This window comes from Pseudophryne corroboree, chromosome 3 (assembly GCF_028390025.1).
Source record: "Pseudophryne corroboree isolate aPseCor3 chromosome 3, aPseCor3.hap2, whole genome shotgun sequence".
NCBI classification, from domain to species: domain Eukaryota; kingdom Metazoa; phylum Chordata; class Amphibia; order Anura; family Myobatrachidae; genus Pseudophryne; species Pseudophryne corroboree.
This window is the reverse complement of record NC_086446.1, coordinates 733,858,852-733,881,275: the sequence shown is the minus strand read 5'-3', so window position 1 is coordinate 733,881,275 and position 22,424 is coordinate 733,858,852. Positions and strand designations below refer to the sequence as shown.

The window sequence follows — 22,424 nt, the reverse complement described above, 5'->3', positions numbered from 1 at the left end:
CCACACCCTAATACCGCACCACTCCCCTTAAACCCGCTGTTTTTGTTTTTTTTCCTTCTCTTCAAAGGTCAACACAAGATCAAATTCATTCCTGAGATGGTCGGCCCGATATTGGAGATGACTTTGATCCCTGAAACGGAATTGCGCAAAGCCACCATACCGATCTTCTTCGACATGATGCAATGCGAATTTCATTCCACGCGGAGTTTTCAGATGGTAAGTAGAAGGGAGCCTTCATCCTGCAGGTTACAGTGATTGGGGCAGATGTATTAACCTGGAGAAGGCATAAGAAAGTGATAAACGCAGCAGCCAATCCGCTCCAATATGTAAATTAACAGTTAGCTGATTGGCTGGTGCGTTTATCACCATGGGGCAGATGTATTAACCTGGAGAAGGCATAAGGAAGTGATAAACCAGTGATAAGTGGAAGGTGATAAACGCACCAACCAATCGGCTCCAATATGTAAATTAACAGGAGCTGATTGGCTGGTGCGTTTATCACCATGGGGCAGATGTATTAACCTGGAGAAGGCATAAGGAAGTGCTAAACCACTGATAAGTGGAAGGTGATAAACGCACCAGCCAATCAGCTCCAATATGCAAATTAACGGTTAGGAGCTGTTTGGCTGGTGCGTTTATCACCATTGGGCAGATGTATTAACCTGGAGAAGGCATAAGGAAGTGATAAACCAGTGATAAGTGCAATTTGATTAATGCACCAGCCAATCAGCCATGTAAATTAACAGTTAGGAGCTGATTGGCTGGTGTGTTTATCACCTTATCACTGCTTTATCACTTACTTATGCCTTCCCCAGATTAATACATCTGTCCCACTATTTGATTAGTCACTTACAGAAATAAGACTCGGAGCAGTGTCATATATTTCTCTGTTCCTTTAACAAACCAAAAAATCCTTATGGTCACCTTGAGTATTAATTAAGGTTGTTCTCTGTACCAGAGATCATACGCAGAGCAAACACAATAGCACCCAGACTGTAAATGTGATAGAAGCACTTGGTGCGTTTTATCTTCTGAATGCAATGACATCTTACTGATCTCCCACTCACTCCCACGCTGCAGCGCAGTCTCAGCAGGTCAGTGTGTGTGTGTGTGTGTGCGGACCAGCAGAAGAAACTGTCAGCGTTTACTGCCACAACGCTTTAATTCCTCTGCAGAAGGAAGAAAAAGCATAGACTGAATGAAATGACTCTTCAGTCTCGCTGCCCTGCTTGAGGTCAGATTATATCCATCTTTATGTCAGCGATATGACAGAGATGCAATGCAAGGGTTTTTTTTTCTGTATTGTTTTGCTTTTTACTGGGAAACAGCAGACGGTGAGAATGTACCATACTGTTTCGATAGAGAGAGTTAGATTTGTGTGGGGTGTGTTCAAACTGAAATCTAACTTGCAGTGTACAAATAAAGCAGCCAGTATTTACCCTGCACAGAAACAATATAACCCACCTGAATCTAACTCTCTCTGCACATGTTATACGTGCCCCCCCTGCAGTGCACATGGTTTTGCCCATTACAGAACAACTTTGCTGCTGCCATCAGGTCTGAATTAGGCCAAAGTACCCAGCAATGCACACAATGTAGCTCTCACACATCTACATATTCCTTTTCTCACTCATGCTTCTAGTATCGTCCTTCTCTCAACACTTTTGTTGCGTTTCTCCCTCATTCATACCATCCTCCACTATATATAAAATACAGTGAAGGTCTAATAAAAATAGAAGACATTTACATAAATAAGGGATTGTACCCTGAAACATGCCAGCTGTATGTCCATATTGTGCAACATTGCATCCTGACCGGCTGCGTCAGGATGCAAGACGTAAATATGATAATGATACAGCCAGCATATTTAGCTGCTGCCTCTTGTAGACGTCATGACATGCAAGTGCCCTGCTACAGCGCTACCCCCAACCCATTGAGGAAGGTTGTAACAGAAAGCAGTAACTATTTAGCATTAATAGAAATCCTATACACCCCATAGCGAACGCCTCCTCTATTGGGAGCTGTAACGCTTACTTTCAGGGACTACTACCATGGGCGTAGCTACCATAGGTGCAGGGAGTACAGCTGCTATGGGGCCCAGAGCTGAGAGAGGCCACCTTCCCTGTCACAGTTACATGTGCTATATACATGGGCGTAGCTACCATAGGTGCAGGGAGTGCAGCTGCTATGGGGACCAGAGCTGAGAGGGGCCACCTTCCCTGTCATAGTTACATGTGTTATATACAAGGGCGTAGCTATCATAGGTGCAGGGAGTGCAGCTGCTATGGGGCTGAGAGGGACCACCTTCCCTGTCACAGTTACATGTGTTATGTACAGGGGTGTAGCTACCATAGGTGCATCGAGTGCAGTTGCTATGGGGCCCAGAGCTGAGAGGGGCCACCTTCCCTGTCACAGTTACATGTGTTATATACATGGGCGTAGCTACCATAGGTGCAGGGAGTGCAGCTGCTATGGGGACCAGAGCTGAGAGGGGCCACCTTCCCTGTCACAGTTACATGTGTTATATACATGGGCGTAGCTACCATAGGTGCAGGGAGTGCAGCTGCTATGGGGCCCAGAGCTGAGAGGGGCCACCTTCCCTGTCACAGTTACATGTGTTATATACAAGGGCGTAGCTACCATAGGTGCAGGGAGTGCAGCTGCTATGGGGACCAGAGCTGAGAGGGGCCACCTTCCCTGTCACAGTTACATGTGCTATATACATGGGCGTAGCTACCATAGGTGCAGGGAGTGCAGCTGCTATGGGGACCAGAGCTGAGAGGGGCCACCTTCCCTGTCACAGTTACATGTGCTATATACAAGGGTGTAGCTACCATAGGTGCAGGGAGTGCAGCTGCTATGGGGCCCAGAGCTGAGAGGGGCCCACCTTCCCTGTCACAGTTACATGTGTTATATACAGGGGTGTAGCTACCATAGGTGCAGGGAGTGCAGCTGCTATGGTGCCCAGAGCTGAGAGGGGCCACCTTCCCTGTCACAGTTACATGTGTTATGTACAGGGGTGTAGCTACCATAGGTGCATCGAGTGCAGTTGCTATGGGGCCCAGAGCTGAGAGGGGCCACCTTCCCTGTCACAGTTACATGTGTTATATACATGGGCGTAGCTACCATAGGTGCAGGGAGTGCAGCTGCTATGGGGACCAGAGCTGAGAGGGGCCACCTTCCCTGTCACAGTTACATGTGTTATATACATGGGCGTAGCTACCATAGGTGCAGGGAGTGCAGCTGCTATGGGGCCCAGAGCTGAGAGGGGCCACCTTCCCTGTCACAGTTACATGTGTTATATACAAGGGCGTAGCTACCATAGGTGCAGGGAGTGCAGCTGCTATGGGGACCAGAGCTGAGAGGGGCCACCTTCCCTGTCACAGTTACATGTGCTATATACATGGGCGTAGCTACCATAGGTGCAGGGAGTGCAGCTGCTATGGGGACCAGAGCTGAGAGGGGCCACCTTCCCTGTCACAGTTACATGTGCTATATACAAGGGTGTAGCTACCATAGGTGCAGGGAGTGCAGCTGCTATGGGGCCCAGAGCTGAGAGGGGCCCACCTTCCCTGTCACAGTTACATGTGTTATATACAGGGGTGTAGCTACCATAGGTGCAGGGAGTGCAGCTGCTATGGTGCCCAGAGCTGAGAGGGGCCACCTTCCCTGTCACAGTTACATGTGTTATATACAAGGGCGTAGCTACCATAGGTGCAGGGAGTGCAGTTGCTATGGGGCCCAGAGCTGAGAGGGGCCACCTTCCCTGTCACAGTTTACGTGTGTTATATACAAGGGTGTAGCTACCATAGGTGCAGGGAGTGCAGCTGCTATGGGGCCCAGAGCTGAGAGGGGCCCACCTTCCCTGTCACAGTTACATGTGTTATATACAGGGGTGTAGCTACCATAGGTGCAGGGAGTGCAGCTGCTATTGGGCCCAGAGCTGAGAGGGGCCACCTTCCCTGTCACAGTTACATGTGTTATATACAAGGGCGTAGCTACCATAGGTGCAGGGAGTGCAGCTGCTATGGGGCCCAGAGCTGAGAGAGGCCCATCTTCCCTGTCACAGTTACATGTGTTATATACAAGGGCGTAGTTACGATAGGTGCAGGGAGTGCAGCTGCTATGGGGCCCAGAGCTGAGAGGGGCCACCTTCCCTGTCACAGTTACATGTGTTATATACAAGGGCGTAGTTACCATAGGTGCAGGGAGTGCAGCTGCTATGGGGCCCAGAGCTGAGAGAGGCCCACCTTCCCTGTCACAGTTACATGTGTTGTATACTATTTGTTTTGGTACATAGAAGCATTGGGACAGGGCCCCCTCAAAATGTTGCTATGGGGACACAAAGTTCTGTCTACACCCCTGACTACTACCGTACACTATATACCATGCACTGCACTATGCCAATCCGACTTTTTTTAAAGTCTGATTGACCTTGTCGGAAACGGGGCCAAAACCTGTTGGATTTGGCCACATTTCCAACAAAACACGTGGATCCGCGGCTATTCCGCCGATCCACGTGTTTTCCGACAATTCGGAATTGCTGACTTGTCGGAAAGGAATGATTAGGTCTTTAAAAAGTCAGAAACTGCCATCTTTCCGACAAGACGGCAGTTTCCAACTACAATTGAGTACCCCCCAAAGTACCTGTATACAAACACAGCACTGTGTCTGGCTGCAGCACACTGGTGTAACATGAAAATTATTTGAAAAACGTTCTTGCCTAAGTAAGCTCGGACCCCCGCCGCCAGAGAGAGCAGTGTCCAGTCAGCATCCGTCGCGTCTTCCGTGCGTGAGTGTCACTTCCATTGGTGCCGGCTCTTCTATGGCAACACGTCTGTCGTTGCCTGGTGACCTGACGCGGGATGCTGAACTGTCTCCCCGGCTCCCTCTGACGACCAGAGAGCTACACTGTGAAAGAGACAGGGGATGAGACATAAATACATATATATATACTCAACTGCACTATGCACAAAAACGTTGTAATAGTAATGTCACTAAGTGAATAACATTTTAGCCAATTAACAATGCCTCAAGACTTGTCAACCCAGCTAACAGAGTCTCAGTGTGGTACAACATGTGTTGCTTAGGTGACTATAGAAAAAAAAATGATTCACCCATCTACCGACACCACATGGTGGGCTGTTGATGCTACACGCCAGGCTACTGTGTCATGCCTGTTGTATATGAAGAGTGGGGCATACATACAGAAAGCTATTACGGTCCCCACAATACAGTTAGTGTTGCGAGTTTCCTTTTCTATGAAATGGATATATATATAGATAGATAGATATACAGATATCTGTCTATATTTCTCTGACGTCCTAAGTGGATGCTGGGACTCCGTAAGGACCATGGGGAATAGCGGCTCCGCAGGATACTGGGCACAACTAAAGAAAGCTTTAGGACTACCTGGTGTGCACTGGCTCCTCCCACTATGACCCTCCTCCAGACCTCAGTTAGAATCTTGTGCCCGGCTGAGCTGGATGCACACTAGGGGCTCTCCTGAGCTCCTAGAAAGAAAGTATATTTTAGGTTTTTTATTTTACAGTGAGATCTGCTGGCAACAGACTCACTGCAGCGAGGGACTAAGGGGAGAAGAAGCGAACCTACCTAACTGGTGGTAGCTTGGGCTTCTTAGGCTACTGGACACCATTAGCTTCAGAGGGATCGACCACAGGACCCGACCTCGATGTTCGGTCCCGGAGCCGCGCCACCGGCCCCCTTACAGAGCCAGAAGCAAGAAGTGTTCCGGAAAATCGGCGGCAGAATACTTCTGTCTTCAACAAGGTAGAGCACAGCACTGCAGCTGTGCGCCATTGCTCCTCATGCACACCTCACACTCCGGTCACTGATGGGTGCAGGGCGCTGGGGGGGGGGGCGCCCTGAGGGCAATATAATACACCTTGGCTGGCAAATCATCACAATATATAGTCCCAGGGCTATATATGTGATAAATTACCCCTGCCAGAATCCATGAAAAAAGCGGGAGAAAAGTCAGCCGAAAAAGGGGCGGGGCTATCTCCCTCAGCACACTGGCGCCATTTTTTCTTCACAGTGCAGCTGGAAGACAGCTCCCCAGGCTCTCCCCTGTAGTTTTCAGGCTCAAAGGGTTAAAAAGAGAGGGGGGGCACTAAATTTAGGCGCAATATGTGTATACAAGCAGCTATTGGGGGAAAAATCACTCAGTTATAGTGGTAATCCCTGCATTATATAGCGCTCTGGTGTGTGCTGGCATACTCTCTCTCTGTCTCCCCAAAGGACTTTGTGGGGTCCTGTCCTCAGTCAGAGCATTCCCTGGGTGTGTGCGGTGTGTCGGTACGGCTGTGTCGACATGTTGGATGAGGAAGGTTACGTGGAGGCGGAGCAGAGGCCAATAAATGGGATGTCGCCCCCTGTGGGGCCGACACCAGAGTGGATGGATAGGTGGAAGGTATTAACCGACAATGTCAACTCCTTACATAAAAGGCTGGATGACGAAACAGCTGTGGGACAGCCGGCTTCTCAGCCCGTGCCTGCCCAGGCGTCTCAAAGGCCATCAGGGGCTCAAAAAACGCCCGTTACCTCAGATGGCTGACACAGATGTCGACACGGAATCTGACTCCAGTGTCGACGAGGTTGAGACATATACACAATCCACTAGGAACATCCGTTGCATGATCTCGGCAATGAAAAATGTGTTACACATTTCTGACATGAACCCGAGTACCACATAAAAGGGGTTTTATGTTTGGGGAGAAAAAGCAGCCAGTGTTTTGTTCCACCATCAGATGAGTGAATGAAGTGTGTAAAGACCGTGGGTTCCCCCGATAAGATAATGGTAATTTTTAAAAAGTTACTGCTGGCGTACCCTTTCCCGCCAGAGGATAGGTCACGTTGGGAGATATCCCCTAGGGTGGATAAGGCGCTCACACGTTTGTCAAAAAAGGTGGCACTGCCATCTTGGGATACGGCCACTTTGAAGGAGCCTGCTGATAAAAAGCAGGAGGCTATCCTGAAGTCTGTATATACACACTCAGGTACTATACTGAGACCTGCAATTGCCGCAGCATAAATAGTGCTGCTGCAGCGTGGTCTGATACCCTGTCAGATAATATTAATACCCTAGACAGGGATAATATTTTGCTAACATAGAGCATATTAAAGACGTCGTCTTATATATGAGGGATGCACAGAGGGATATTTGCCGGCTGGCATCCAGAATTAATGCAATGTGTATTAGAGACCCGGCAGTGGACAGGTGATGCTGCCTTTAAAAGGCACATGGAGATTCTGCCTTATAAGGGTGAGGAATTGTTTGGGGATGGTCTCTGGGACCTCGTATCCACAGCAACAGCTGGGAAGAAAATTTTTTACCTCAGGTTTCCTCACAGCCTAAGAAAGCACCGTATTTTCAGGTACAGTCCTTTCGACTTCAGAAAAGCAAGCGGGTCAAAGGCGCTTCCTTTCTGCACAGAGACAAGGGAAGAAGGAAAAAGCTGCACCAGACAGCCAGTTCCCAGGATCAAAAATCTTCCCCCGCTTCCTCTGAGTCCACCGCATGACGCTGGGGCTCCACAGGTGGAGACAGGTGCGGTGGGGGCGCGTCTCGGGAACTTCAGGGACCAGTGGGCTTGCCCACAGGTGGATCCCTAGGTTCTGCAAGTAGTATCACAGGGATACAAGCTGGAGTTCGAGGCGACTCCCCCTCGCCGTTACCTCACATCAGCCTTGCCTGCTGCCCTCGGAGAAAGGGAGGTAGTACTGGCGGCAATTCACAAGCTGTACTTCCAGCAGGTGAAATCAAGGTACCCCTCCTTCAACAAGGCCGGGGTTACTATTCCAAAATGTTTGTGGTACCGAAACCAGACGGTTCGGTGAGACCCATTCTAAAATTGAAATCCTTGAACACTTATATACGAAGGTTCAAGTTCAAAATGGAATCGCTCAGGGCGATTATTGCAAGCCTGGAGAATTTCATGGTATCACTGGACATCAAGGATGCTTACCTGCATGTCCCTATTTACCCTCCTCATCAAGAGTACCTCAAAATTGTGGTACAGGATTGTCATTACCAATTCCAGACGTTGCCGTTGGTCTGTCCCCGGCACCGAGGGTATTTACCAAGGTAATGGCCGAAATAATTATCTCGTACTTGGACGATCTCCTTATAAAGGCGAGGTCCAGGGAGCAGTTGTTCGTCGGAGTAGCACTATCTCGGGAAGTGCTACAACAGCACGGCTGGATTCTGAATATTCCAAAGTCGCAGCTGGTTCCTACGACGCGTCTACTGTTCCTGGGTATGGTTCTGGACACAGAACAGGATAAAAAGGGTTTCTACCGGAGGAGAAGTCCAAGGAGTTGTCGTCTCTAGACAGAGACCTCCTAATACAAATACAGGTGTCGGTGCATCAATGCACGCGAGCCCTGGGAAAGATGGTAGCTTCTTACGAAGAAATTCCATTCGCCAGGTCCCATGCAAGGATCTTCCAGTGGGATCTGTTGGACAAGTGGTCCGGGTCGCATCTTCAGATGCATCGGCGGATAACCCTGTCTCCAAGGGCCAGGGTGTCGCTGTTGTGGTGGCTGCAGAGTGCTCATCTTCTAGAGGGCCGCAGATTCGGCATACAGGACTGGGTCCTGGTGACCACGGATGCCAGCCTTCGAGGCTGGGGGGCAGTCACACAGGGAAGAAACTTCCAAGGACTATGGACAAGTCAGGAGACTTCCCTACACAAAAATATTCTGGAACTAAGGGCCATTTACAATGCCCTAAGTCAGGCTAGACCCCTGCTTCAACACCGGCCGGTGCTGATCCAGTCAGACAACATCACGGCGGTCGCTCATGTAAACCGACAGGGCGGCACAAGAAGCAGGATGGCGATGGCAGAAGCCACAAGGATTCTCCGATGGGCGGAAAATCATGTGTTAGCACTGTCAGCAGTGTTCATTCCCGGAGTGAACAACTGGGAAGCAGACTTTCTCAGCAGACACGACCTCCACCCGGGAGAGTGGGGACTTAATCCAGAAGTCTTCCAAATGATTGTACACCGTTGGGAAAGGCCACAGGTGGTCATGATGGCGTCCCGCCTCAACAAAAAGCTAAAAAGATATTGCGCCAGGTCAAGGGACCCTCAGGCGATAGCTGTGGACGCTCTGGTAACACCGTGGGTGTACCAGTCGGTGTATGTGTTCCCTTCTCTGCCTCTCATACCCAGGGTAATGAGAATAATAAGAAGGAGAGGAGTAAGAACTATACTCATTGTTCCGGATTGGCCAAGAAGAGCTTGGTACCCAGAACTCCATGAAATGATCTCAGAGGACTCATGGCCTCTGCCGCTCAGACAGGATCTGCTGCAGCAGGGGCCCTGTCTGTTCCAAGACTTACCGTGGCTGCGTTTGACGGCATGGCGGTTGAATTCCGGATCCTAAAGGAAAAGGGCATTCCGGAAAAAGTCATTCCTACGCTGATAAAAGCCAGGAAAGAAGTAACCGCAAACCATTATCGCCGTATTTGGCGAAAATATGTTGCGTGGTGTGAGGCCAGGAAGGCCCCAACGGAATAATTTCAGCTAGGTCGATTTCTGCACTTCCTACAGTCAGGGGTGACTATGGGCCTAAAATTGTGTTCCATTAAGGTCCAGATTTCGGCTCTATCGATTTTCTTCCAAAATAGAACTGACTTCACTGCCTGAAGTTCAGACTTTTGTTAAGGGAGTGCTGCATAGTCAGCCCCCGTTTGTGCCTCCAGTGGCACCGTGGGATCTCAACGTGGTGTTGGATTTCCTGAAGTCGCATTGGGTTGAGCCACTTAAATCCGTGGAGCTAAAATACCTCACGTGGAAAGTGGTCATGCTGTTGGCCTTGGCGTCGGCCAGGCGTGTATCTGAATTAGCGGCTTTATCATGCAAAAGCCCTTATAAAAATTTTTTATATGGGTAGGGCGGAATTGAGGACTCGTTCCCAATTCCTTCCTAAGGTGGTATCAGTTTTTCATGTGAACCAACCTATTGTGGTGCCTGCGGCTACTTGGGACTTGGAGGATTCCAAGTTACTGGACGTAGTCAGGGCCCTGAAAAATATATGTTTCCAGGACGGCTGGAGTCAGGAAAACTGACTCGCTATTTATCCTGTATGCACCCAACAAGCTGGGTGCTCCTGCTTCTAAGCAGACTATTGCTCGCTGGATCTGTAGCACGATTCAACTTGCACATTCTGCGGCTGGACTGCCGCACCATAAATCTGTAAAAGCCCATTCCACGAGGAAAGTGGGCTCTTCCTGGGCGGCTGCCCGAGGGGTCTCGGCTTTACAAATTTGCCGAGCTGTTACTTGGTCGGATTCAAACACTTTTGCAAGAGTCTACAAGTTTGATACCCTGGCTGAGGAGGACCTAGAGTTTGCTCATTCGGTGCTGCAGAGTCATCCGCACTCTCCCGCCCGTTTGGGAGCTTTGGTATAATCCCCATGGTCCTTACGGAGTCCCAGCATCCACTTAGGACGTCAGAGAAAATAAGATTTTACTCACCGGTAAATCTATTTCTCGTAGTCCGTAGTGGATGCTGGGCGCCCATCCCAAGTGCGGATTGTCTGCAATATTTGTATATAGTTATTGCCTAACTAAAGGGTTATTGTTGAGCCATCTGTTGAGAGGCTCAGTTATATTTCATACTGTTAACTGGGTATAGTATCACGAGTTATACGGTGTGATTGGTGTGGCTGGTATGAGTCTTACCCGGGATTCAAAATCCTTCCTTATTGTGTCAGCTCTTCCGGGCACAGTATCCTAACTGAGGTCTGGAGGAGGGTCATAGTGGGAGGAGCCAGTGCACACCAGGTAGTCCTAAAGCTTTCTTTAGTTGTGCCCAGTCTCCTGTGGAGCCGCTATTCCCCATGGTCCTTACGGAGTCCCAGCATCCACTACGGACTACGAGAAATAGATTTACCGGTGAGTAAAATCTTATTATATATATATATATATATATATATATATACATATATATATATATATATATATACATATATATATATATATATATATATAATATTAATAACAAGGAATTGATAAGAAATAACACTCAGATGCAGCAGGAAGCTGAGCTGTTGCACCACAGGGGGAAGAAGTGTGGGGGGGTGGGGGGGGGGGGGTCCGGCGCCACAGAAAACGGTGGGGGCTCCAGTCCCAGCCAGTCACTCACGGCCGCAGCGGTGAGTGAAATCCTGCGAGAGTCTCTGACGTCATGGTCTGCAGCAGCAGCTCGACGAGCAGAGCTCACTGGCCGTGTGCTGGGAAATTCGGAGACGCAGCCGAATCATGCTGTGCTCCGATTTCAGTGCCGCGGCGGGCGCAATGCAGGGGGATTGGAGGCGGGCTCAAAGCAGGACTAGTGGTTGCGGCTGGTTCAAAGCAGGGTATAGCGGCGGCAGGCACAATGCAGGGGGAGAGTGTGGGGGGCCGTAATGTGTGGGGGTCCCAGGACGTCCACCCCTAGTTGGATTCGGCCATGATTTTGTCTATGTACGATTTTGACTATACTGTGTACTAGATAGTACACTAGATAGTCAAGATTGACTTGCCTGCACAGTCTGTCTAGCCTTACGATACCGACCCAGCGGGAGCGTGCATCGGGATCGAATCTGTATCGCACGCTGCCTAACACCTTGATATGCACTAACTTTCCCTAAGATTTTGACTATATAGTCTCAAAATCTTACAGATTTATCTCACCATGTGCATGCACCTTAAGACTGTTTATCAAAGCAGAGATGTCATTGGTCAGTTGGCTAAATAGTGCAGGATCCAACTGACACCAATAGTGATTGGCCACTTGGTGCAGTGATATAAAACCCAACAAGCCTATGTTTCAAATTTGTTTATTTTTTTAACTACAATTAAAATTAAAATGTGTTGTGTTAAATGTCACTTATACACTTTATTGAAGTTCCTAGTACATACTGTATATTTAATCCAATAATATTTTAAATTATTACAGACTTTTTTTTATTTCTATTACTCTGTTTTCGCTAGCTAAGCAGTTTGCTGTACATGATACGATTTTAAAACGTTATTTTTTTATTTTTTTAAATAAATGTTTGTTTAATGCGCAAACTGGAAAAAATGCAGTCATCCTATGCTGAATGTTTTATTTTATTTGTGTCAATCTGAGTTGAGCGCTCTCTTACTTGTGTGTTGCTCAAGAGACTGTGTCTTAGAAAATCACTTCAGAAGCCTTAATAAATGTGATGGAAATTAACAGCCTGGGTTCAGAGCGCAGACGTGTTTTGTAGACATTAACGCATCCCCCTCGCAGGTGAGTAAAGAGCAGGAACTTAATAATTATTGGTGCAGAGAGCATTTAAGTAACTAGAACTGTACTCATTAAGTTTTAATTGAACAGAGACCTTAATGGGCTGAGACAGCCATGTGTAAGGGAGGATGTTGTTCTGTAAATCCCCAGCCGCCTCTAACTTCCAATATGCAGAAACAATAATCTCGGACTAGCTGTGATCTCCAGCGTTAGATGTCTCGTTTATGGCTTTTTAAAAAGACACAGCACGGGCCGTGAAAAGGCATCCCCGGGAGTTCCGGCCTTCCTGCTGCTCTGCCCTGCAGTTAAAGGGAAGTTGCTCAAAGTTTGATAAGTGCAGTATGACTTAAATTGCAGGCTGGTGACTGATTCTTTGTACGGGATTGCTGCATGCAGTATGCAAACTTATTCCTGGTACTGATGTATCCTCATTGTAGGGCTGGGACATGAAGTGCCCATCGTGAATGCAGTGGTAGGGACCCATGTTTGGGGGGTGTGACCAGTCTCTAGAGGGGTGTAGGTAATTCAAGTGCACCGTCTGGAACCTAATCCCTAGCATAGGAGCTGGGGCCCATCGCGGGTTTCCCCTGTGGGCCAGTCCAACCCTGCGTTTCCTCAAACATCTAATCACAATGCTCCATGCAGCGGGAGATGTCTGTTACGAGTGAGCTGTCAGGTCCCGTGCAACTCCGCTTGCATTGGCCGTCTTTTTTTTTTTTTTTTGCCGGAAATGCGTCTTAGAATCAGCGCGATGTGGCTAGGACGCACCAGAAGACTGTGTGCTAATTAATTTGATATGTACTCTTGTACATCTGTGTGCGGCTGAGTGTCTGAATCTGTATATGAAGTGCTACAATACAGTGGCCGAGTCTTTTTTTTTCCAAACCAAGTTCTGTTGTGCTCCATATACAGACTTAGGCACACACAGATATGTAAGTGTCGCATATCAGATTAATCCGATGGCTGTGACTTTACAGCACAATAATTTGTTTTAAACACTTATAAAATCACAGGAGAAGCACAACGCAACTTGGTGTGAGAAAAAGCGTATACAGTTTCAGACACTGTCGCACACATTTGTACAAATGTCGCACACAGATGTACAAATGTCACACAAAGATCAGTGCAACCTAGCAAAGTCATATTGTCACTACTAGTTTTATTTCTGCTGATAAGACGCACATTTTAAGCAAGAGACCCCCCGCACAGTCAATTCGTAGGGTCCAGGTGCGTCGAGAGGAGCTGTTTGGTGTGACTGAAGCCACAGTGGACAAAGGCGACACATCTGTAGGTTTTACAGATAATCTGGAAATTCTTTGCTAATATATTCTCAATGCAAGGCAGTATAATAAAAGTAGTGATGGAAGTAATATGGTATCACTAAGACAGGACGCAGCACCCCCTCTGTATGATAGGCAGAATACTGTGTGTGATCTTGTGTTTGGAGAGATCATGTTTGGAGATCTGTTTCAAATTGGTTCTTAAGAAAAGAATCTTCTGACACTTGTAACCAGATTAATTTCCACAATGGCATCTAAAATACAAATAATGTAACTTCCCGAAACATACAAATGTCCAATCCTTCAACACACACCTACATATGTGTCCTCATACATCTTTGGTCCGTGCGCTACAAGTTGCGTTACACATAACGTGTGAGTGCCGTGTGACTTAGTAGCGCCAAGCATCTTTTTTTGCATTTTTAGATGCAAAGTACTGTAATAGGACGCACAAGCAGCTTCTGTGATTAAATAGATATGCAGCATTCTTATATTCTGTGTGTGGCTGTGACTGTAGTTACATACAAAATTTTATGCTACAGTGTTTTCATGGTAAACACTGTAACGTGGCATTTCGGAAGCAGGTAGCGCTGCAATTACACAGAGAATATAGACATGATGCAGATCATTTTAAACAGCAGATGCTGCTTGTGCGTCATTTACGTGGACAAAAACGCAAAAAAATGCTCAGCGCTACCGAGTCCGGCTATAGCATGGCCGTTTTAGCATGACTGCAGCAAGGGTGTAAGAGGACACATCTGTAGTTCATGTGAAGTGTTGTGTAATTGGTAAACCGTTGTGTTGCATATAATGGTTTGAGTAGTTCCAGGGAGAGTTGTTAATAAATCTGTTCTCCAATTGTCTAGGAAATTCAGCTTATCACAAAGCAAATGTTACATGAAGGGCAGGATTCAAATGTTCCGTCCCCATTGCGCCCGCCGGTAGTATTCAAATGCTGCTGCCGATGGGCGCGATATCATCATTTCAGCTCGCCAACCCCAGGGGTGGTGAGCTAAAATGCGAGAAAAGTGACACGTTTGGACTCCCAAACAGGAACTTTTTGCGCCCGCGCCCATGACTTTAGTCGGGTTTGGCCTCTTTACGCAGCTAAACCCGTCTCTTATGGGCGCAATCAGTGCGATAACGGGAGTCAATAGATTATCGCTCCGCGATCATCTCCCGTCACTTTAGACGGGAGATTGGGGGCAATAAAACATTTGAATCCCGCCCGAAGTGTCTTAAATTCTGAAAACAGCGGATATTTTTAACATGTACTGTATATCATGCAATACCGTATATACACTCAGCAATTACCAGTGGCTGTATATACACTCACCAATACCTACCACTGAACACTCAGCAGGTCACAAGTGAAGTTAGCCCATCTGTGTCACCCCTGTCTGTCTGCCCCTCCCCTTTAGAATGTAAGCTCTCACGAGCAGGGCCCTCTTCCCTCATGTGATTATCCTTTTCTTTAATAATCCTCAACTGCCCAAATCCTGCAGTTCTCGGCCACCTTGATACTTATCTCAGTGTCGTCTACTGATGTAGTTATGCTTAGTTACCCTGTACTTGTCCTATATTGTCTTCAACTGTAAGTCACTGTTTTCCTGTTTTAATTATGCGCATATGAATCAAGCACTTAATTCCCTCAGATGATCTGCCAAAAGTCATCCATGCATTTGTTTCATCTCGATTAGACTACTGTAATGCCCTCTACCTTGGTCTCCCAGCAAAAGAATTGCAACGCTTACAGCTGGTGCAAAACACAGCTACCAGGCTGTTAACCAACCAGCCCCGTTCTAGCCACATAACACCCATACTTTACTCTCTTCACTGGCTGCCTGTAAGATGGCGAATCATATTCAAGATTGGCTTACTGAGTTTCAAAGCACTACATGACCAGGGCCCAAGGTACCTGAAGCAGCTTCTGACTCCATACTGCCCCACTCGATTACTGCGATCTGTAGATGAAGGACTTTTAGCAGTACCTAGAATTTCCCGTAATTTATCTGGGTGTCGAGCTTTTAGTCATGTGGCTCCGACTCTATGGAACTCACTTCCCCGCACAGTGCGAGAGGCCCCAACTATAGAATTCTTAAAAAGTAGACTCTAGACTTTCCCATAATTATCCCTTTAGTATCTCCATGCTACTGTATTTTATGAAAAGATGTTCTGTACTTCATTATTTTCTGTACTATATTATGCTATGTATCTGTTAAGCTCCTTGAGTCCTATTGGAGAAAGAGCGCTATATAAATAAAATTCTTATTATATGTACTCTGTAATTGGGTGCTGCAGAACCCTTGTGGTGCCATATAAATAAAGGATACAGGTTGAGTATCCCTTATCCAAAATGCTTGGGACCAGAGGTATTTTGGATATCGGATTTTTCCGTATTTTGGAATAATTGCAAACCATATTGAGATATCATGGTGATGGGACCTAAATCTAAGCACAGAAGGCATTTATGTTTCATTTACACCTTATACAGACAGCCTGAAGGTCATTTTAGCCAATATTTTTTATAACTTTGTGTAATAAACAAAGTTTGTGTACATTGAGCCATCAAAAACAAAGGTTTCATTATTTCACTCTCACTCAAAAAAGTCCGTATTTCGGAATATTTGGATATGGGATACTCAACCTGTAATAATAATAATAGCTCCTCTGTAAGGTCTCAGCCTGACTATAGTAGAAGCTGAAGCAGACTTACCACACTGCACTCTCTCACCCTAACTCTTTTCTAAACTGATGGAAATAAGTTTCGGTTCATTTCTGTACCGAAAAGGTCAAATTTATGATAGTATGTAACACATTAAATTAATCAACTACATAATTCTGCTGAAAGGTTGTAAACGATAATAGATAATATGTAATTATGGGAAGAGATAATGATAGTAATTTTAATTAAAGCTAGATCCTGTTTTCTGTTCTTCAATTATGTTAATTTTCTGGAAGCTGAAATGTGGGGGGGGGGGGGGGGAATCACAAGAGAATAAAACAATGATGTCAGTCTGTATTGAAATAGCTCCCACATCTCTCCTCAGTGTGATCCTGTCTGTGATCGGGACAGGAGGTAGTGTCTACCACGGCCTATTGTCCCCTCTATGTTACTAGGCAGAGCGGGTTGTCTACCTGCCTACAGTATGTGCCACTGCAGATTCACTGATAGAATAGTGTATATTTGTATTAAGTAGGGTACTTGGCTCTCCTGGTTAATGGTTAACTGCTAGGCTTGTTCTTATCTCATTGCTGAGGTATCCGGATGGTAGGTCAACATGGATTAGGTCAACAGTTAATGGGTTGACCACTATTGGTCAACATTGACAAGTTCGATATATGAAAACATTCGACACGGGACAGGCCAACAAATGAAAAGGTCGACGTGACTTTAAAACAATATATATATTTTTTTACTTTTTTCATACTTTACCATCCACGTGGACTGGGATCCGGTCTGAAGATCGACAGTGTCTTGGTCGACCACTATAGGTCGACAGTCACTAGGTCGACAGGGTCAGAAGGTCGACATGTTCTAGGTCGACATGAGTTTTTAAAAAACATTTTTAACTTTTTCATACTTAACGATCCACGTGGACTACGATTGGAACGGTAATCTGTGCCGAACAAAGCGAGGCACCTTGCCCGAAGCATGGCGACGGGACACGGTGCACTAATTGGGGTTCCCGGTCACTCTACGAAGAAAACGACACCAAAAAAACATAAAAAACTCATGTCGACCTTCTGACCCTGTCGAGCTTGTGACTGTCGACCTATAGTGGTCGACCTAAACATAGTCGACCTAGACACTGTCGATCTAACGATCCACACCCACGTGGACTACGATGGCGAGCCATGCAAGGGGACGCGGTGCACTGATTGGAGTTCCTGATCATGTTATGCAAAAAGGAAACCCAAAAAGTTTAAAAATGCCTGGTCGACCTTTTTATGCGTCGACCTGTCCTGTGTCAACGTGTCAATCTTTTCCTTATCTCGGCCAATAGTGGTTGACCTATTAACTGTTTACCTAATCCATGTCAACCCATTAATCAATGACAGATTGCTGATAGGACATTCGAACAGACCATGCGTATGAATTTACTGTGTATGGAAAAATTTGTGGTAATTATACATAATGAAGTAAGGATGTACCATGGAGGATGCCCCTTCCTATTCACAACCTATTTTCCATCACTTAGCCCGTTGAATGGCACTCCGGTTAACTTTTTGGGTTCCTAAATTGGGGACAATACCAGATCTTTAAGATTTGCCCCTTTTTCCAGCTCAGAGTTTATTATTGTCCGTGATAGGCGTATGGTTCGTCTCCTACACTGGAATTACTGACAAGATTGTTCTGTAGGTTTATTGGCCCCTTCTTGCAATAGGGATCTGTATTGTTTCTTATGAAAAGATTGCAATTACCTTTTGGTCTCTTTATTGCAGTTTGAGAATGAGATCATCACCAAACTGGATCACGAAGTGGAAGGGGGAAGAGGGGACGAGCAGTACAAAGTGTTGTTTGAGAAAATGTAAGTGTTGATTAAGTGATAAGATTTATACCCAAGTATATGCACAGGAGACAATAACAAGCAAGCTGTGAATTCCGCAGTTTGGTTTTAATTAAAACCTGCTAATGAAGCGCTGGGATTAAAATAACACTTAAGTCAGGAATAGGTTTGTGATGGAGGTCTTGTTTTTCAGACTCTTGGAGCACTGTAGGAAGCACAAATACCTGGCAAAGACTGGTGAGACCTTCGTCAATCTGGTTGTCCGACTGATGGAGAGGCTGCTGGACTACAGGACAATCATGCATGATGAAAATAAAGAGAACCGCATGAGCTGCACCGTCAATGTCTTGGTCAGTGTCTAAGCTAGGAGTCCCAATAGCTCTACAAAACCCATACAAGAAATCTGCTCTAGCATTCACTCATCTACATAGTGTGGTTTCCAGGATTTAGCACTTGTGTTTTTCAAGAGTAGAGGTCCTTAATTAATTTACCCTATTAGAGTGTTGCTTGAGTTGAGTGATTGCTTCCTTGAAAACACCCTCCACACAAACCACTACAGATACTATATTGGTTTTATTGCAGGGTTCCCATCTACAGTTCTACTGTGGGGTCACCTTCAGTGGTTCTATTGTAGAGTCATCTTCTATGGGTCTGTTGCGGTGGGTACCTTTCTATAGTTTTGTTGGTATGTCGTTAAGTTGCCAGCAGTCGGGATCTCGGCAGTCATGATACCGATGCTGGGATCCCGACCACTGACAATGCCGACAGCCGGAATCCCAGCTATCGGGTTTTTCCACTCATGGGTGTCCACAACACCCATAGTGTGGGAATAGAACCTGTGGTGAGCGCAGCGTGGTAAGCACAGTGAGCCTGCAAGGGGATTCCTTGCGCTTTCCCCGCTGCCAGAATACTGACGATCGGAATGCCGTTGTCTGTATGCTGACGGCCGGCATACCGATTGTCGGTAACTCAGACAGATCCCGTTTTGTTGTGGGGTTCCCATCTTTTATTTTGTTGTAGTGTCATCTTCTATAGTTCTATTGCGGGTCCTCTTCTATGGTTCTATTGTGGGGACACTATGGTTTTATTGTGGGGTCCTCTTCTATGGTTTTATTGCTGAGACACTATTTATGGTTCTATTGAGGGGTCCTCTTTGATGGTTCTATTGAGGGGTCCTCTTTGATGGTTCTATTGAGGGGTCCTCTTTGATGGTTCTATTGAGGGGTCCTCTTCGATGATTTTATTGAGGGATCCTCTTCTATTGTTCTATAGCGGTGACACTATGTTTGGTTGTATAAGGGGGAACCTATATATGGCCCTATTGCAGCTCCCCTTCTACGGCTCTATTGCGGGAACCCCTTCTATGGATTTACTGCGGGAGCCCCTTCTATGGTTTTATTGCAGGAGCCCCTTCTAAGGAATTACTGCGGGATTCCCTTCTATGGTTTTACTGCGGGATTCCCTTCTATGGCTTTACTGCGGGGTCCCCTTCTATGGATTTACTGCGGGGTCCCCTTCTATGGATTTACTGCGGGGTCCCCTTCTGTGGATTTACTGCAGGAGCCCCTTCTATGGTTTTACTGCGGGATTCTCCTCTGTGGATTTACTGCGGTGTCTTCTTCTGTGGATCTACTGCGGGGCCCCCTTCCATGTATTTACTGCAGGGTCCCCTTCTATGGATTTACTGCGGTATTCCCTTCTGTGGTTTTACTGCGGTGTCCTCTTCTGTGGATTTACTGCGGGATTCCCTTCTGTGGTTTTACTGCGGGGTCCTCTTCTGAGGTTCTATTGCGGGGTTCTCTTTTGTATTTTTTTTGTGGGGTCACCTCCTTTGGTTTTATTGCGGTGTCCTCGTCTATGGTTCTACTGCTATATAAACTTTTGGTAGCAAGGACAAAGGAAATTTTTAGTTTATTAGTTAGGAGTAAAGAACAATCTTGTACAAGTAAACACATAAAAAGAGACAAAGTGACCCTGACGCATAAAATAAGTAGTCCTGTTCTAGTTTCATATGACAAGACTTTCCCTTAATTGCACATGCTTATATGTCTGTATCTCTTTGTTGATAGAAGTGTACAGGAAATCAAGCAGTACATATACTGAGATTCATAGCAAAGCATGAAGCCCTAATTGGCTGAAAGCTAATGTGTTCTTCCACCCTATCCCCAAGAGCTAAATATAGAATATGATTCCATATAAGATTTAATCCCTGGTGAGACTCGCTGTGGATCTTGCAATGCTGTAAACGGAAGCTGGGTCGGATATCCCAGTTTACACGGCCCCTTAATCCAGGTTCTTTCAGGGACCAACCCTGCAAGATAGCTGGGTTAGATACCTGGGACACTGGACCCGGATTAATCCTTTTCCATAGAGCTGCGACCCGGATTATCATGGCAATAACACTGGTTTTAGCGGCAGTGGAAAAGGGATATTAATTAGTACCTCAATCTGTTTTATTATTCCATCAGTGCACAAGCAGCAATATCCGTAAAACCTGGACTGTTGGGGTGCATTGAAGACCACGTTTGTGAACCCCTGGGCTAGCAAACTCAGGTCTTTTCTTCAAGTGATTAGATTCCATTTTCAGAGGTCAAAAAACTTTATTTAGCAGTTCCATCCTATGAGGAATAGTTTCTCCACAGACTTTAATGTAAAGTGGAAGAAACTAAAGGCAAGCGCTATGACTCATAGTTTTCCGAACTTCCAATAAAACTGATCATGAATATTCATGTGTGATTTTATTTTTATACTGTATTACTACCACAGGACACCGAAAACACGATATGTAATAATCTGCCGGGTTTTTTTTTTGTCTCTGCAGAACTTCTACAAAGAAATTGAGAGAGAAGAAATGTATATTAGGTTTGTAAACCTCCACAAAAGTAAAAAAAAAAAAATATATATATATATATATATATATACAGGTTGAGTATCCCATATCCAAATATTCCGAAATACGGAATATTCCGAAATACGGAATATTCCGAAATACGGACTTTTTTGAGTGAGAGTGAGATAGTGAAACCTTTGTTTTTTGATGGCTCAATGTACACAAACTTTGTTTAATACACAAAGTTTTTAAAAATATTGTATTAAATGACCTTCAGGCTGTGTGTATAAGGTGTATGTGAAACAAAAATGAATTGTGTGAATGTACACACACTTTGTTTAATGCACAAAGTTATAAAAAATATTGGCTAAAATTACCTTCAGGCTGTGTGTACAAGGTGTATATGTAACATAAATGCATTCTGTGCTTAGATTTAGGTAACATCACCATGATATCTCATTATGGTATGCATTTATTCCAAAGTACGGAAAAATCCGATATCCAAAATACCTCTGGTCCCAAGCATTTTGGATAAGGGATACTCAACCTGTATACACATACACATATATATATATCAACCACAGTTCCTGTGAAACATCTGTATGTTCAGCATTATGTAACCTCAATAGTTAGTATGCATTTGCTTTTGGAGAGAAAAACAGTTTATTAATGTAGTCAAACTATATTTATTACTAAAAAAGAAGATAAAAAGAGGACATTTATGAAATCCGGTCTCCTGGTAACTAGCAGCCAATCCGATGTTTGCTATCTCTTTCATAACATTTTAATGGCAACACCATTTTTACACATTGTGGGGGCCCATTTATCAACGAGTGATAAAACTTGTTGCGTATGATAAATGATGCCCCAGCCAATCAGGTCCCAACTGTCATTTTTCACACATGACGGTTATGAGCTGATTTGCTGGAGCACCATTTATCATATGCACCAATTTTTTCATTCACATCAAGATTTATCACTCGTTGATAAATAGGCCCATACTTTTTTTTTTTTTTTTTTTAATCTCTGCCTCTTAACTATTAAATCAATGAGATTTCTAGGCACAGGCTAGAGAGTGAAGTCTTAGAATTTTACAAGGACCTGAGGATTAAAAAAAAAAAAAATTGAATATGTTTGAAAGGCTGTCTACATGTTAAAAAGCACATTATTCAAATGCACTTCATTTGAAAAGCGCTTATTCAAAAGTCCCCCTCACTCGCTTCTCCAGGACTTCTCTAGTGCTGCTCCTCACCTATGGAACTCCTTGCCCTGCCCTACCCAATTCATCCCTAATGTAACACTTATCAAAACTTACACTCCCTCAGAATACACCACTTGATGCGTGCCTACCCTACTTCCTCATGAACCATCATGTCCACTCCCTCAACTTTCTCAACCACCCATGTCCATTTGACAAGTGGCTTGAGTCCTGTCTGAGAAAGAGCGCTATATACATAAAATTATGAATTATTATTTGTGTTCCATTTGCTTTGGTTGTCTCTCATTACCTCCGCCTAC

General features: G+C 45.5%; 1 protein-coding gene across 2 annotated transcripts in view; it reads left to right on the top strand.

Annotated features, from left to right (window-relative positions):
- DOCK1 (dedicator of cytokinesis 1) overlaps positions 1–22,424 on the top strand; it is a 649,074-nt gene that overhangs the window by 518,809 nt on the left and 107,841 nt on the right. For both annotated transcript variants that reach the window (XM_063962225.1, XM_063962224.1), the window contains exons 33-36: positions 68–216; positions 18,012–18,097; positions 18,270–18,426; positions 20,898–20,938. In XM_063962225.1, the coding sequence (XP_063818295.1) occupies positions 68–216; positions 18,012–18,097; positions 18,270–18,426; positions 20,898–20,938 (433 nt within the window). The remainder of the gene's footprint in view (positions 1–67; positions 217–18,011; positions 18,098–18,269; positions 18,427–20,897; positions 20,939–22,424) is intronic.